General features: G+C 38.6%; 2 protein-coding genes across 2 annotated transcripts; both read right to left on the bottom strand.

Moving 5' to 3' along the window:
- Nucleotides 1-106: 106 nt before the first annotated feature.
- On the bottom strand, nucleotides 107-10,245 carry LOC103713863 (uncharacterized). The gene is made up of 6 exons (XM_008800912.6): nucleotides 9,779-10,245; nucleotides 6,412-6,651; nucleotides 2,652-2,763; nucleotides 2,385-2,559; nucleotides 1,024-1,264; nucleotides 107-762 (listed from the first exon to the last, which is right to left on the bottom strand). The coding sequence occupies exons 1-6, from the start codon at nucleotides 9,960-9,962 to the stop codon at nucleotides 464-466; spliced, it is 1,251 nt and encodes a 416-aa protein (XP_008799134.4). The 5' UTR covers nucleotides 9,963-10,245; the 3' UTR covers nucleotides 107-463.
- On the bottom strand, nucleotides 6,846-9,724 carry DBE1 (debranching enzyme 1). The gene has a single exon (XM_008800911.6). It carries the CDS (start codon nucleotides 9,571-9,573, stop codon nucleotides 7,009-7,011), a length of 2,565 nt encoding a protein of 854 aa, XP_008799133.4. The 5' UTR covers nucleotides 9,574-9,724; the 3' UTR covers nucleotides 6,846-7,008.
- Nucleotides 10,246-16,079: the final 5,834 nt, after the last annotated feature.

Genomic DNA, 16,079 nt, shown 5'->3' with positions numbered 1-16,079 from the left:
ATTATTTTTTTGCCTCACAACAATTAATTATATAGGAAGCAAAATATTAAATACCAGCATATTTTCTGAGAAACAAATTCATAGGTATCCATGAACACATCCATGGTAGCAAGGAACAGATCCTTAATATTATGATCTTAACAAGGAATTCAGAATACTTCATTGTTTCTGGCACTAATCGTGAGAAGCAACTGGGAATAATATAAGACATTATATTAGTGTGACTCATAAGCAGAGGATCACACCAAAAGACATCTATGATTTCCATCAACAGAAATAATTACAGAGCACATACACTACTGGGTATTCCCTAGCTATATTTTAACAATACTATGTCATATGTCACATACTTATAGGGTATATATCAACAGCAAATGTGTTTTAACCAGACTGGTACACTAAAGAAAACCATCTTGACCATGCACAACATCCACTGTAGCATATCTAGGAAACTAGAGATCCATCAAAATTCACGATCAGGGAGGATCAGAGGAGCTACAAGGGTCCAGATATAGAGTGCTGCAGTGGCCCACTCAGTGCAGATCCGCACCCAAACTGACGTCCAACCAACATCAATCAGCTCTGAGCTGTCTGAAGTGGAGCTGGTCCACCCAGTAAGAACCATAGCTGAATACATGCTAGCAAGAGCAAATATAAGATGGAAGAATGTGTACGAGTAGCTGACAGGTCGTGCTTCGCCTTCTTTCTTATCATCTTTTCCTGACTCCAACTCACCATCTTCAAGCAGTGGCTTTGTTGAACCTACAACACACGAATGTGAAGAGAGCGAAACAGCAGTCAAGTGGATTTCAGAAATTATCCTTGACCACTGGCCACTAAAGAGGACAATATAAAGTGGCAACTTGTTGACACATTATCATATTCAAATCCAATGACAACCATAGAACAAGTTCAGCAATTCAGAGAACTACTTTCAACTCACAGGACAATCAAAGATATCTGGAATAAAGACATTGACATGACAATTAACATGTTAAATGGTTCATCTATGGTATAAAATACCTGACTTAGGGGAGGATGGGGGTGACAGAAATGATGTGGATGATCCAGTCCGAACAGCAGAATATACAACCGAGATAACTGTTGTGAGCAACCCAAGAACAAGCGTGCCTGTAGATACTTGTTTGGAATGTTTATGGAGACCATTGCATGCATAATCTCTAGGTTCACTCGAGAGCCCACTGTAGCACAGATATGCACAGTAAACTGAGATTACAGAAGCAGGCAACAAGCTGCCATTCACCTGTTCGGATCACCACCAAAAAAAACAAAAAAACAGAGAGATCATTTGTAACTTCTGAGACAATGTAGGTTGAAGGAAAAGAAAGTACCAAGGAGAATGAGGCTTTTTCCAAAAATGATACAGAGAGAGGCCATATGGAGCTTTTATCAGCAGTGAATAGTTTTGTTAAGGTAGCAGAACCAGAAAATGGGCTTCCCTATAATAACAGTTGGATTAGGTTTCCCTTTGCCCTCAGTTTTTCTTGTACCAACTACACCGCTTTAATGCATTTCAGAGTGGTAACAATGGTTATAATATTCTAGAATCTGCCTCAACTTTAAAGCATCGCATTCACAATATCTATCCATGAATACTTGCAAGACGCTGGCATACTGCACAAATTTTGATAATTTCTATCAAGCAGCATCTCCAGACATATATTCTAATGCAAACTCTTATGGACATCTCCACCACTAAGAGTATGACACGCAACTTGGCTACTGCACTCGCTATACACACATGATCAATGCATGCAAGAGAAGAAAATTGGAGCATATACAAGAAAATGAATCTTCTAGACCTTTGTGCTTACCTCTATTCTTTTGTTCTATAAATAAACTCTATTGCCTATATGAAATGCAGCAATAAAAAATGGCTAGTGAGCCATACAAGAAAGCCAGGTCTCATTTGTAGCTTGGGGTTTAATTTTTGAAAGCTGGCTAAGTTCAAAGCTTGACTCACTTATAAGTTGAGATGAAAAATGGAGCTTAAACTTGATAAATAGTTGTAAGATGGACTCCAAAGAGCTCTTGTATGCCATGTTTTCAATGACAGTGGTTAGGAATACTTGAAAATACATTTAGGTCACTAGTTTTGCCAAAAACTTCAAAAGTTTACACTAGAAAGATAAGATCAAGAGATTTACAGTGACTTCTGTATGCCTCCATAATATTGATTAAGTGCTTCATAATTACAAATAGTATTAATATCATAAAAATTCTTTCCCCAGCTTCTGAATTTTAAAAATAAATAACAAAATACTTATCAATCATCCATACAATCTGCATTTACGAACATAAATTCTTATTTGTGCTAATTTTAAACGAAAAATGTCAAAGCTTATGTCAGTGATTCCAATTACCTGTGGGTGTAGTGCAACAACAGCAAAGACAAAAGCAAGAATCATGGTCATGACAATGAAGAAAACATTAAGACCGCAGTCATGGCCTGAGGGATTGAACCACATGAAGAGCACTCCTGAGAAAGAGTATGTAGCAAGGTAGCATACCACTGACACCGACAGTAAAGCAATGTACCTGCAACATTAAGATGCCAAGAAATGAAATGACGGTGATATTCAATTCCAAAAAGTCTCTTTTTTAAAAAATAATTCAGTAGATTAACTAACCATTTCTGCTCATCTTTTTCAACCCATGCATCATTCCATGTGTACGTGAAGTCTAGCAATAAGATCACTTGAACTAAAAGAAAGAACCCAGAGCCAAATTTTGATAGGGTTTCTGCAGTAGACCAAATTCCCAAGAAGAATGCACATTAGAGTGTTATAGGACATCAAAATTCGGAGCCTCAAATTGCCAGCATCATACAAGCAATAGTCTCAAGAATTAAACTTATTAAATAAAGCTTAACAAGATTTGTCAGAATATTCAGTCACATGGCTGGGGCATGTTGGGTGCCTGATAAGTCATATTGCGTTAATAATTATCTTAGTACTTCTATTACCTGGCAATTAGTATCCTTAGCCAATATAAAGCTAGTGCACATCCATGGGCACACCATACTTTGGCAAATTAGCCAAGTTTTATAGAAGGGTCATCCAGCTGTGCATAGATCAGCCTTTGCATCTAGTTGGAGATACATGTTTCATCTTGGAATCAGATGGTCAGTCCCTCTCCGGATACAACGGTGAATGGGGATTGTCGATAATTAGGTGGTAGTCACCTCATGACGCACATAGCAGCTAAAAGAACTATATTTATGACAAGCTTTTATGCCAGCATAGTCGTCCTGCCCTATGTTGATTTTAGGTTTTTGGTAGCATTGAATTTTAATCATGAACCCTTCATTCTAAAATTGACATTAGTATAGCCACTAGGTGTCCACTTGCCATGCTGATGTAAAATCAAATCTAATATTGATGATTAAGCCAACCGGCTTCCTTTGCCTAACGTTAAAAAATGGACACTCCCATTCCTATAACTGATGAAGTAGCACTAGAGGTGGTAATGGGTTGGTCAACACAAACCCATCCTGAGCCCAATGCAAAAGTGGACTAGGCTTGGGTGGGTTTGGCATGGCCGAGTTGGACCTGGGTTGAAATTCTTGACCCTACTCAAATTTAGGTTGGATTTGGGCTGAGATATTAAACCAACCCAACCCGAACTCAAACCCATATATACATATATATATATATATATATATATATATATATATATATATATATATATATATATATATATATATAATATACATATATTGGATGCATCTTTATTTTCCAAGATCTCACAAGTGTTGGTTTAACTGTTTGAAATTCAGATCCACATTATACTCACACATGGCCTCCCTAGTTCATTTTGGCTTTCTTTTAGATATTATTCATATGGCTTGGGAGCATCTATAGGTGATTTGGCTAAACTGATCTAACCAACCCAACCCAACCCGACAAAACTTAATGCAACCTGATCTTGAACTTGAGCTCAAAAAATTGAGGTTAGGTTTGGTTTGGGTTGAGAAGCTTGGGTTAAGGGTTGGGTTGGGTCAGGTTCTCAGTAGATGTCTCAAGGTCTTAGGTTCAGCCTCGGATGACCTCCAACCCAACCCAACCTACCCTATTTCCATCCCTAAGTAGCACCAAGCTTCCTCCCTTAACACTAATGCAGAAACTTTCAAATAGGGGTGTGAGAGATAAAGGCAACAGCGACACATTCTTCTCAATATAAAGGTGACATCATGGATCATGGGCAAGCTCAAATTCAAATGCAAGGGCGGAACAGTGAGTGGAATGGGCAGCTACAGGGTTACCATCAAGAGCGAAGATAGAGCATGTGGGCTAACTCAAATTCAGATGGCTTTTGTGTGTGTGGTTTTTCTTTTTTTTAGGGGCGGGGGGAGGGTGAAAGGAGAAGAAAAAATCTTGGCAAGCAACTAGATATTAAAACTTGTAGCTCATTCACTTGAACAAGCATCGTGTTCCTAAAACGAGAATAAAGCTAGTGGACACTCCATATTTAATTTGTTCGTAAGTGATGATACTTTTGGATACTTGGACATGGCATGCCATGATATGACAAGGTTGGACACTCTACTTTGAAGTGTCTTACGGATGTCAACAGAAAGTGCCCAACACTAGGCACTTTGGTTCTAGAATATCAGCCAAGGGATTCTTAGTTTGTATTGGACACTTAGAGCAAAGTATCATTAAGGTTTTGTGGACACTCCAAGTAAAATATCTTAAGTAAAGTGTCACTATGTTTTAATCCAAAGTTTTCATAATTTACATATACTTTAAGCAAAATATAATTATGTCTTAAATATCAAAGTATCATGGTTAATTATCAATTTAAGGATCTCACAAAATCTTAAATAACTTTAAATAAGCCTAGCGAACAAATTAAACTAATTGAAAATTCATAGCTATTCCATTAATTTACTTGTTAGATAGCATCTATAGTTCTAAGTTTCTCTCTCTTCTTTTTTTGGAATAAGCACTAAAACACAACCACATACACGTATGTAAGTGATAAATTATATATATTATATGTCATGTTCGTGTGCCTAGACTTTCGGATATTTGACACTTGAAGGCACTTAGACACTTTCGGATATATTATATTTGTCCCTGCAAAGTGTCTAGGTAACACTGGTAATAAATGTAGCCATTGCAAACATTGTGGAGAGAAGTTTGAGGTTAGTTATGGACAGAGAAGAGAGTGAGTAGGTGAGACATATAAGGTGATTAGGGTGCTATAATGGGTAGAGTGGTAGAATTTTGGTTGTCATGGGAAGAGAGGTGTAAGCCTTGATGGTTTCCTAGTAACGGCAAAGAGGTTTGTTAGTAGGTGTCATGGGCAAATGAATCAGTCAAAATGTTCCAGACTTTGAGATTTTCCCCATGATGCATCGTTGTATATCAGAATGATTTCAAATTGCAGCTGAGGAGTTGGGGGGCAAGAAGGGGAAAGAGATGAGTTAGGTGGGGACACATGTCAAACAATTAAATGTATAAAGTACGAAAGAGAAAGGAATAAATTTAAGATAACTTAACAATAACAAAGTGGTGATGGAAAATGGCATTTCCACATTCATGATTTTTTTTTTTTTTTTTAGTTTAAACTTAGAAACCCAACAATAAGAAGAATTTGAAACTTTGCTATTTTAGTTCACTTATTATTTTATTTATGCAATTTATTCGATATCAAACTCATTAAGAAGTCTCTTATGGTTGATTTTGATTTAAGTAAAAGATGTTCCTCTATCAAATTTGTCATTTAAGTCACATAATGAATATCATCTAATCTAGTGATTGTTTTGTTTCACTCAATGAAGCAGGCCATTTTAATACTCCACTTCTTTAAGCACCATTTTTAAAAGCTAGCTTGAAATTAATAAAAAAAAAGCATGATAATCTAAGACAGGCATTTTCTCTCCTTTTGTCCCTTTCTCCTTGTTCTTTACAACCATAGAGAAACTTTATCCTCAAGGTTGCTTGAGATAAAAGAAAATCAAAGAAATCAAGGTCAATAGATTAATCCAAAAATATCAAATCTTCTAATTCCACAATTATTTGGCTGCAATATGTGCTGACCAGACAGAATAAACAGAATGTGAAGAAATATTATAGCTATTATTGCTGGCAAAAGATAAAGAAAAGTAAAGAAAGAAAAAATAGGCACTAAGTTATGTACCCACACTAGTTATACAGAAGATAATCATAACAAGGTAAGGACAAAGATGGTACATTGACATTTGGACATAGATAGAATGTTGACATTTAGCAATGTTCCCTAAAAATGGAAACAATGATGAGAACATGACAATAGAAATTTAGTGATAAAATCAAGAAATAGACATGTTTAATAAATAGAACAATTAATTGAGGCCGTTTAGTTTCTATTAATGCCTAATTTTCTAAACTAAAAGCAACTCACCGTAGATTGTAATGACTATATTTGGGAGGAAGAACATAAGGATAATGAGCACCGCCCAAACGACAATTTTGGCAATCCATCCACCATGATGCCATGAATATCGTTTGTCATTCTGGTCCTTGACACCGATCATCATCAGGGCAAATATCGCGAAAAACAAGAAATTTCCTAAACTGACACGGAGGACTGCATCGGTTTGAAACCATTCTTTTGATGGTGTGTGGGAGAAAGTATTTATCCCTGCAAAGAAGAATGGTCCAAGTAACTAATCAAGTAAAATCCCTGTTGAAGCATAAACATGATAATAGCGCCAACTAGTCCAGTGACTACCCTATGGGAACATGAGCGACAAATTAAAATGAGCCATTCTTTTGGCATACGAGACTATATTAACACACATTACAAACAAAATCAGAAAAATAATGAACACAAACTTTCTGGTCATATTACAAGATATGCAAAATATTATTATAATCAAATTCCTAAATTAGGATACAAGGATGCTTATTTGATGAGACAAGGAGAATAGAAATATCAACAAAATTCTGCCACTTAGTAGAAAATCAGACATAAGAGCAGCTGCACTAGTGCTCCAGTTCAGTGGGTGCTCCTTTTTGCTTCAAATAAGACACAGCTGTGCGGTTTCAGTTCATAGGATGATAATCCTGCAGCCTGATGAACACTGGGATCAGAATCACTTGAAAAGAATCCCGGAAATGGAAGGGAAGTATCAACCAACCGAAGCCAAACAACTCCTTCTGACTGTTCAGGCAAGACAGTGCTCTCCGGATGGGCACTAGCATTGAAAGAAATGAACAAGTCACCATCATCTGAATTTGACAGCTTGTCATCCATCTCTGCCCTCAATGTCATGGCAAGGAACTTGCATGATGGCTTTCCCCAATTTGGCCGCGATTGACTGCTTCCATGCCAGTCAATATTTTCTAATTCCAGAAAGTTCCTTCTCTGAAAAATATCTCCTCTACGCATTCTAAGTGAACTCATAAATGCAATGAATTGGGTAATTTGCCTGCCAAAGACTGTTTGTAGGCCATTCCAGCCAATAGGCTGCCTGCCAATGTAAGATGGTGAACCACCTGTTGAGTAGCCACACTCATCTCCCATATTAAGAACAGGAACGCCAAGTGAAACAAACAGGACAAACAAAAAATTGCGTATCTGTTTAAGCCGGATATCAAGCACAGTATTATTGTTTGTGGAACCTTCTTCACCACAATTCCAACTTAATTCTGAAGCCAGGTCACCATTACTGAAGCTGACCAAATCAACAAGAGTTAGTCCAAAGTTCTTTGTAATATAGTTGAAAGAGAATGCTGGACCCCTGGAAGAGAAGAGATCCCCACTGCCACAAAGTCGGGTAGCAAGGTCTCTGAGTAGTCCTTCACCCCTCAAAAAGTTCCTTACATCACTGCAAAACCTTGTGTTCATTTCTGCCCACCTTTTCCAATGAGGAAATTGGATTTCCATGTACGAATTGTCAAGTGGGGACCAGCAGTCCGCAATGATCTTTGTCTTGGATAGTATTGGATCAAATGCTATAGCTTCAACTAAAGGGGGACGAGATAAATAATCACCATTTAGGCCTCGAGCCAGAAACGAAGAATTAATAAAGCAAAAGCCATCAACGTGAAATTCTACTACCCAATGCCGGAGGCTGTCCAAAATCAGTTGCTGAACAACAGGATTACTACATTTCAATACATTATAGGCCCCAGACCCCAAGTCCCCGTCAACAATATAATAAGATGAATTATCAATTCCCCGAAATGATATTGTCTGACAGGCTGCATCCCCCTCCACACCCGTCTGAGTGAAAGCAACCTCCAAAAGAACCTCTATGCCATGGGCATGCAGCATCTTAACCATCTCTTTCATTGAATTAATAGCTGAAACACCATCAGATGCATGCCCATATGAGTGCATCGGTGAAAAGAAATGATATGGAAAGTAGGGGCCTTTATGCTCATCAAAGGAAAATATTGGCTCTAACAAAACTGCGTTAACACCAAGAGTTCTGAAATGTTCTACTTTCTCAATCAGACCAGCAAAAGTCCCAGAAACGTTTTCAGGCAGGCCGCTGGTCTTGTTCTTTGTAAACTGCCCCACGTTCAGTCGATAAACAACAAGTTTCTCCATCGGCAGCCGTGGATGGACATCACCACTCCAATCAAAGCTATGCTCAAAGCCTAGAGAGCCAAGACACTTCGCTAAGGACACCGATTCACCTCGATCCGGAACGAAATCTCCAAGCACCTTGGCATATGGATCCAACAAGACATGATGCGCATGAAATCTGTCCTCCTTATCCCAAAGCCCCGATCCCTTGCAGCGATATCCATAGCTGACAAAGTTCCCCATACTCTCCATAGAAACATGCCATATATCGCCCGTGCGATTAACATATGGATCCAAATCCATTTCTAATGATGGTTCCCTTGTTTTCCCATCAAACAGACACAGAACAACACCCTCCGCATTCCTCGAGAATAGAGAAAAATTGACGGCTCCATCATCAGAAATAGAAACACCCAAGGGCATAGGCCATCCAGGACCCAAACCAACAGGAACACAAAATTTTGTCTTCCTATGAGTTCTTATGTCGGAGACGGACGCCGGCGAGGACACTAAAAACGATAGATAGAATGGGATCCGAGCAGAATCAAACTCCAACTCCACCATATATCCTCCTAACGAGTTCCGGACAAACGCCACCTGCGAATCCTGAACTAACAATTGAGAAGAATCCGACCTGAATATACCCCAATTCATAACCAACCCATCCTCACCAACAGCCCGAGGCAAGGACGAAACTTCAACACGAACAGCATACCTCATACTCTTCGTCCCCACCAATACCTTCACGAGCCCGCCGATTTCAGTCCTAAACATATAAGAAAACGGCTTCTGCAACTCTTGAGTGGAATCACTCACTCCCAAATCAGGAGCTAGCTGTTCGACAGAACTCTGCGACATCGCACAGACTATTAACTCATGAGAACTACGAGAAGTATGCAAACTCATGGGAACTTTTCCACTATATCTGCATCTTTTTTGGACTGAAGGAATCAGCTCCGCGATGCCGCGGTCCGCAACGCGTGCAGCCGGTTTCATCATCAGCATCGAAAGAGTAGATGCCATCATGAATGAATACGATTGCGATTGGGAAACGGTGTAAAATCACTCCAAATTCGGGAGGAACAAAGAGCAGATCGAAGAGATTTATCGAGATCTTGGAGGAAAGAAAGAAGGTATGGGGTTTTGAAGGAAGAGAGTAGGGAAGGGGAGTAGTAAATTTAGAGGAGGAGGAGGAGAAGGAGGAGGAAGGGGAAGGGGAAGGGCTTCTTACATGGGATTTTTTCGAGGAGGGGGGCGGCGACCTCGCGGAGGATCCAGGCAAGGATGAGGGAGAGGGCGAAGAGGCCACAGTAGGCGAGGCGGGCGGAGCGGCGGGACATGGAGGACGCGACGGAGGTGCAGAGGCCGCAGGTGCAGCTCGCGCAGCAGGATGCCAGGCACGACGCCGCCCACATCCCCTCTTCACTTCACTTCACGCCTTTCTTCTCTCTATCTCCGTTCTTTCACGGCGCTGTCCGCTTCCTACTTTTTTTTCTCTCTCTCTGCTCCTCGACCACAGAGAGATCCAGGAAATAACGACAGCTGGAGAAAAGAGCGGTGGAATCCGAGTTTGGGTCGCGAACCCGGTTATACACGAGCGTGGAGCACGTGGGACGGGTCGTTGAGAATGGTGGATCAATTGGTCACAGAATCGCACGCGGCTTCGATCCCCCACGTGGACTGGGACAAAGGACGAACAAGAACTGATTTTGTTTTTTTTTTCGCTAAAGAGCAAGAACTGATTCCGATAGGTTCTCTCAGCTTCTGGAATTAGAATTTAAGCAATGATGCTGACTTTAAATTAAGTGAATCCAACCAAAATCAAATTGCTTTAGATCAAAATACACCATCAATTTCAAACTATCATTGTCTCAGTATGGTATGAAATTGTTTCAATACATTAATAAATCTTTCATACCACACCATGCGCCCGACATTGAATCAGTATTTTACCGTACATTTTATACGGTGAGAATTGCAGCATCGTGTATCATATTTGAGATCATTTTTTAATTATCTAAAAATTGCAAAATAATTATAGTATTATAATATATTAATTTTATGCAATAAAATATTTTTGATGATATAATAAAATATATTAAGAATGAGTGTAAATAACGAGAATAAGAGAGCAATGGAATCCGAGTTTGGGTCGCGAACCCGGTTATACAAGAGCGTGGAGCCCGTGGGACGGGTCGTTGGGAATGGTGGATCAATTGGTTCCAAAATCGCACGCGGCTCTGCGCCCCCCACGTGGATTGGGATAAAGGATGAACAAGAACTGATTCCGGTAGGTTCTCCAAGCTTATGAAATTAGAATTTAAGTAATGATGCTGAATCCAACCAAAATCAAATTGCTTGAGATACACCATCCATTTTGTACATGTGCCATGCTATCATTGTCTAAGTACACTATGGAGCTGCTTTTCGTATTACGTGCCAATATTACGATCAAATTTGGTACAGTACGATGTATCATATTTGAAATCATTTTTTTAATTATCTAAAAAGTACAAAATAATTATAGTATTATAATGTATTAATTTTATTTAATAATTTTTTATGACATAATAAAATATATTAAGAATAAGAGTAAACAACACGAATTTTAAAAAAAAATTAATCCAGAAAATACTTTACATGTTGGGAAGTATATAATAAGATAATCTAGTCATCGGAGTATATAATAATAAAATTTAAAATATAAATTGTTGATTTTGGACATAGGATATTAGAGAGAGAGAGAGAGAGACAAAGAGAGAAGAAAATCTAAGATTTTATTTGACAAAACTAAAACTAAGATAAGCATTAGTGTATGGTATAATAATAAATTATGAGATTATGCACTTTACTTCGAAAATTTTAGATGAATATTGTACAATATAAATCACGAAGATTTGGGTTTAATTTGGTGGAACATCCTCTTCCCTCGAAGTCAAGTCAGCGAATAAGATTTTTTTTTCCAAACAAAAGTTGCAACTAAACAACTTAATATTAAAACACCAACCAAGCTAACCTGATGAAATCAATCAGGTAGGTTTGGTTCTTGAGATGATGTACTATCTTGTCCTGAATCATCTTGCACGCGTTGCATGCTACCTAGCCAACTACGAAACCGGCATAAAACTGGTCGAACATAATGTTTTTTTAATGTTAGAACCATTACTACAGTAACAATTGAAAGATCCTACATCGGCTAGACTCGTTTCAGAGCCTGGGCGTATGAGGCAGGTGTCTCCAAATCCTACAGACGCGTTTTAGGTGGAAAACAAAATCGGAGAGAGGTATGAGCGGCGCATGTGCATGCGTGCGGTCCCTGAAACCGGACAATATCTCTGGCAGGGGAGCCCCGTGTTCCCCCCTCATGTGGCCCCCATGTGGGCACTGGGTGCCTTACGTGCCCCGCGCAGGCGGGGGTATGATATTTGGTATCAGAGCCGAAGACGGCTCTAGTCTGAGGGTGGGTGAATGAAAGATCCCACATCAGCTAGACTCGTTTCAGAGCTTGGGCATATGAAGCGGGTGTCTCCAAATTCTGCAGACGCATTTTGGGTGGAAAACAAAATCGAGGCGGGGTCTGAGCAGCGCGTGCGCGCGGGTGTGGGCCTCGAAACCGGACAATATCTGGCAGGGGAGCCCCGTGTTCCCCTCTCATATGGCCTCCACGTGGGCACTGGGTGCCTCACATAGGGCTGTTAACGAGCCGAGCCGAGCCCGAGCCTGGGAGAGCTCGGCTCGACTCGTTTCATAGAAGCTCGGGCTCGGTAACGAGCTCTGTATTGGGCTCAAGCTCGGGCTTGTTTGGCAAAGCAAAGGCTCGGGCATGAGCTTGTAAAGCTTGTTTCAATTACGAGCTCCAGAACGAGCCCGAGCTCGGGCTCGATATCAGGCTATTTTTCTCTATGTGGTCAATTTTTTATGAATTATGCTGCTGAAATAAAATTTTTCAGTGGAAGACTAGAACTCGTTTGGGCTCGTGAGCTGCTCGGGCTCATTAACAACCCTAGCCTCACATGCCCCGTACAGGCGGAGGCGTGATATTTGGTATCAGAGCTGAGGACGACTCTAGTCCGAGGGTGGGTGAATGAAAGATCCCACATCGGCTAGACTCGTTTCAGAGGCTGAGCATATGATGCGAGTGTTTCTAAATCCTGCAGACGTGTTTTGGATGAAAAACAAAATCGGGGAGAGGTCTGAGCAGCGTGCGCGTGCGCACGGGCCCCAAATCAAACAATATCTAGCAGGGGAGCTCCGTGTTCCCTCCTTATGTGGCTCCCATGTGGGCACTGGGTGCCTCACGTGCCCTGCGCAAGCGAGGGTGTGACAGCAACATCCCTAAAAACTTAGTATACCATTCATCTAAAGTTTAGAGAAGAATAGAGCACGAAGCCTTTTTCATGGAGATATCTCATGGACAATTTATACTGAAAGATATTATTCCATTGTTTCCATAGCATATATACTATCTAATGACACAAAGAAGCCTCGAGGTGGGAGAGTGAAATATTTAAATTGGATGAAAGGTAAGCCTAGGTGCATGATCGAGACTGAGATTATTGCCTACTTACTACCCTTGTCCATCAAATTGCCTGATTTTTTCTCAAAAAAAAAAAAAAATAGTCCAGTTACTTCTAGAGCATCATAGTTAAGAATTGTTAGCACAGTTGGGTAGCAACTTACTCCTAAGAGCCTCTTGGAGGTCTGGTACTCAAAAATTATACAAATCTAATATATATCTTGCAAATAGAATGAACCATTTGCAAGATATGTATTTTTTTTTGAGAATTAAAAAATGTAAAATTTTCAACACCCGCATATCATGCATGTGTTGAGTATGGATGCTTTTGTTAGTACAACATGCATGAGCCAATATATATCGCTCAAATAGAAGGAACCATTTGCAAGATATATATATATGAAATAAGAAATGTAAAATTTTGAATGACCACATATCATGCATGTTTTGATAATAGATGTTTTCTTAGTACAAATATGCATGTTTACATACACCTATCAGATTGATGATTGCTTATTTGGCTAATTTAAGCCTAATAAAAAACATTTGTCACAAATAGTTTTCCAGTAATCATATATAGAAGCATATCTAAAAGGTCGATGCACACTATAATTTTTCATTATCGCCATATAAACACCATGCCGAGATTTGAACTTGGTGATTTGATTACTCACATTTATATGTATATTTAACTTCATAACATTCTAAATTTCACATAACCAACATTGATGTTTTATTTGTAGGTCTCTGCAATAGCTTCTAGATATACATACCTAACAAACTTTAAGATGTTCGCGCTATATTATTATAACTTCTCTTCCCATTTAAAAGAATGGAACTTAACTTAGTCTAATAAAATCTGACCTCAGTTGAAAAGTACCCCATTTTTCTTTCTTGCGAAGGCCATCACCTATATAAAAGGAAATTAATTTGGAAGATTTCCTCCTCTTAATCTGATTGTTTTTCCTGCATCACAAGACCTATGAGCTATATAAAAGAATTTCCTCCTCCTAATTTTTGTCACCTCCATTTCAGCCCGGCATCCTCATGTGCTACTATAAAATAAGGAAAGCTGGTTCCTCCAAGTGCTTCCCCTGCTCAAATGAGATCTCCTTTGGAGCTATAGTAGACATCTCTCAAGTAAAGCATAGGGGAGCAAATCCTTCTTGGTCCTTCCTGATCTCCTTGATGGATGGCTTGTAATGGTTTAGAGAAAGGGTGTGTGGAAGCATATAGCATGTTGAATCTAGACACTGAAGGGTGCTCGAATGGTGGAAATAGGTTCTGAAAGGTCTGATGGAGAGAGGAAGAAGAAGGGAATGACTCCAGTCTTAGCTAAGCTTTCAATTGTTCTTCTCATTAAGATCTGATGATGATGAAGAAGAAGAAGAACAGAAGTCTTCATTTGACTAGAATCTTCACTAAATTTTCAATCTTTCCTTTCATTTCTTTTCATGTGCATGAGGTAAGGAGGTATTTACAAAGTTTGGGGAGCTGATTTATTGGATAAAACTGATTCTTTTAGAGTCTTCTATAGGATAGATTGACAAAATTTATGGTGCATGTAAGTGGCTGAAGCGGGTTGGTGGAAATGGCTTGCGTGGCAAAGAAGGGAAATTGATGAATCTAAAGTCTTGCAGGTAAATACATTCTTAATGTCAAATAAGAAACAATGTGGGAGATAGTTGAATTGGTATTTTGGACAAAAATACATTAGAGCCAACGTTGTATGAAAACATCAATTATGTGTAAATACAAGATTGATGTAATTTTATTTGGATCATGTATAAATTTGGCATAATTAAAACCAACTAAATAAAAGATGAATAAATTTAGTATTCCTCAAAAAATCAATTTGATATTTGAGTCAAAACCTATTAAATTAGATCAAGCATCAATGCAAACCTAGAAAAAATAGATCAGGCTTGGAAAATACAATGAATAATTTTTTTAACATTAAATATGGAAGAGCAACTTGAAGGATTATGTAGCACCGGACTTGCCTTACCCCCTAACCCAGTTCCAAACTCTACCTCAACTCAGTTGAGTTGGGCGAGTTAGGCTAGCAGACTCGCCAACAATGAATTAATTATGTGGCACCTCTCAATTTTTATTGCTGGCCATTCTCTTTGCAGGAATCAATTAATTTTTTAATTAATTTATTAGGTAGAAAATATTATTTTAATTCTTAATTTGCTACTTCAGCAAATTTAAAAATTACGTGCAGTTACATACTTACATGGCACTAAAGGACAGACAACGTTGCGCTTCGTCTGTCTGACTTCGGAATTTTGCATGATTTCTTAATCTTTTTGACCAAATATCTACGAGCTGAATTTTACCGACCGGATTGCTAGTACACTAAAATTTCATTATACAAAAATACATTTTTACTAATAATTATTAGTTAGTATAATAAGATATATTATGAATATTGTTTATTATTGTAATAATATTTCTAATTTATAAGAACAAATTATTTCATAGTGATAAAAATAATATAGTAATTATTGTTATAATAATTTAATAATATTTAATAACAATTTAATAATATCATTACATTTTTATTATAATTATAAAAATAGTATGATAATTATTATAGTATAATAGTAGAAAAGCAGTTCATTGTTTCCAACTTCAGTCAATCATTTGCAGGAATACCATAACACTTTCAGCATTATACAACCCAATAGCCGCAATTGTATTTACAATTTTCAAATGCAACTTTAATTGCAGCATTTCTAATTGCAATCTGTATTTGAATTATATGCAACAGAGGTGTAGGCATAGAAACAACGCCTAAAAAAAATAGAATAAATAACAAAAACTCCTAGGGAGCAGTGAAGCTAGATCTCCTGGAATATATAGGGCTCGTTTGGTTCGCAGGAAAACGAGGGGGAAAAGTGTGGTCAACGGGAAAGTAATAAAATGCCTCTTGTTTGGTTGGAGTTTTCAAAGGAGAGAGATGGGAAAGTTGTATTCCCATGGGAATATGATTCCCACATTTCATGGGAAA

The sequence above is a fragment of the Phoenix dactylifera genome, chromosome 17 (assembly GCF_051530095.1).
Source record: "Phoenix dactylifera cultivar Ajwa chromosome 17, Ajwa_hap1_PhDact_Kaust_v1.1, whole genome shotgun sequence".
NCBI lineage: Eukaryota > Viridiplantae > Streptophyta > Magnoliopsida > Arecales > Arecaceae > Phoenix > Phoenix dactylifera.
This window is presented reverse-complemented; position numbering and strand designations above follow the sequence as displayed.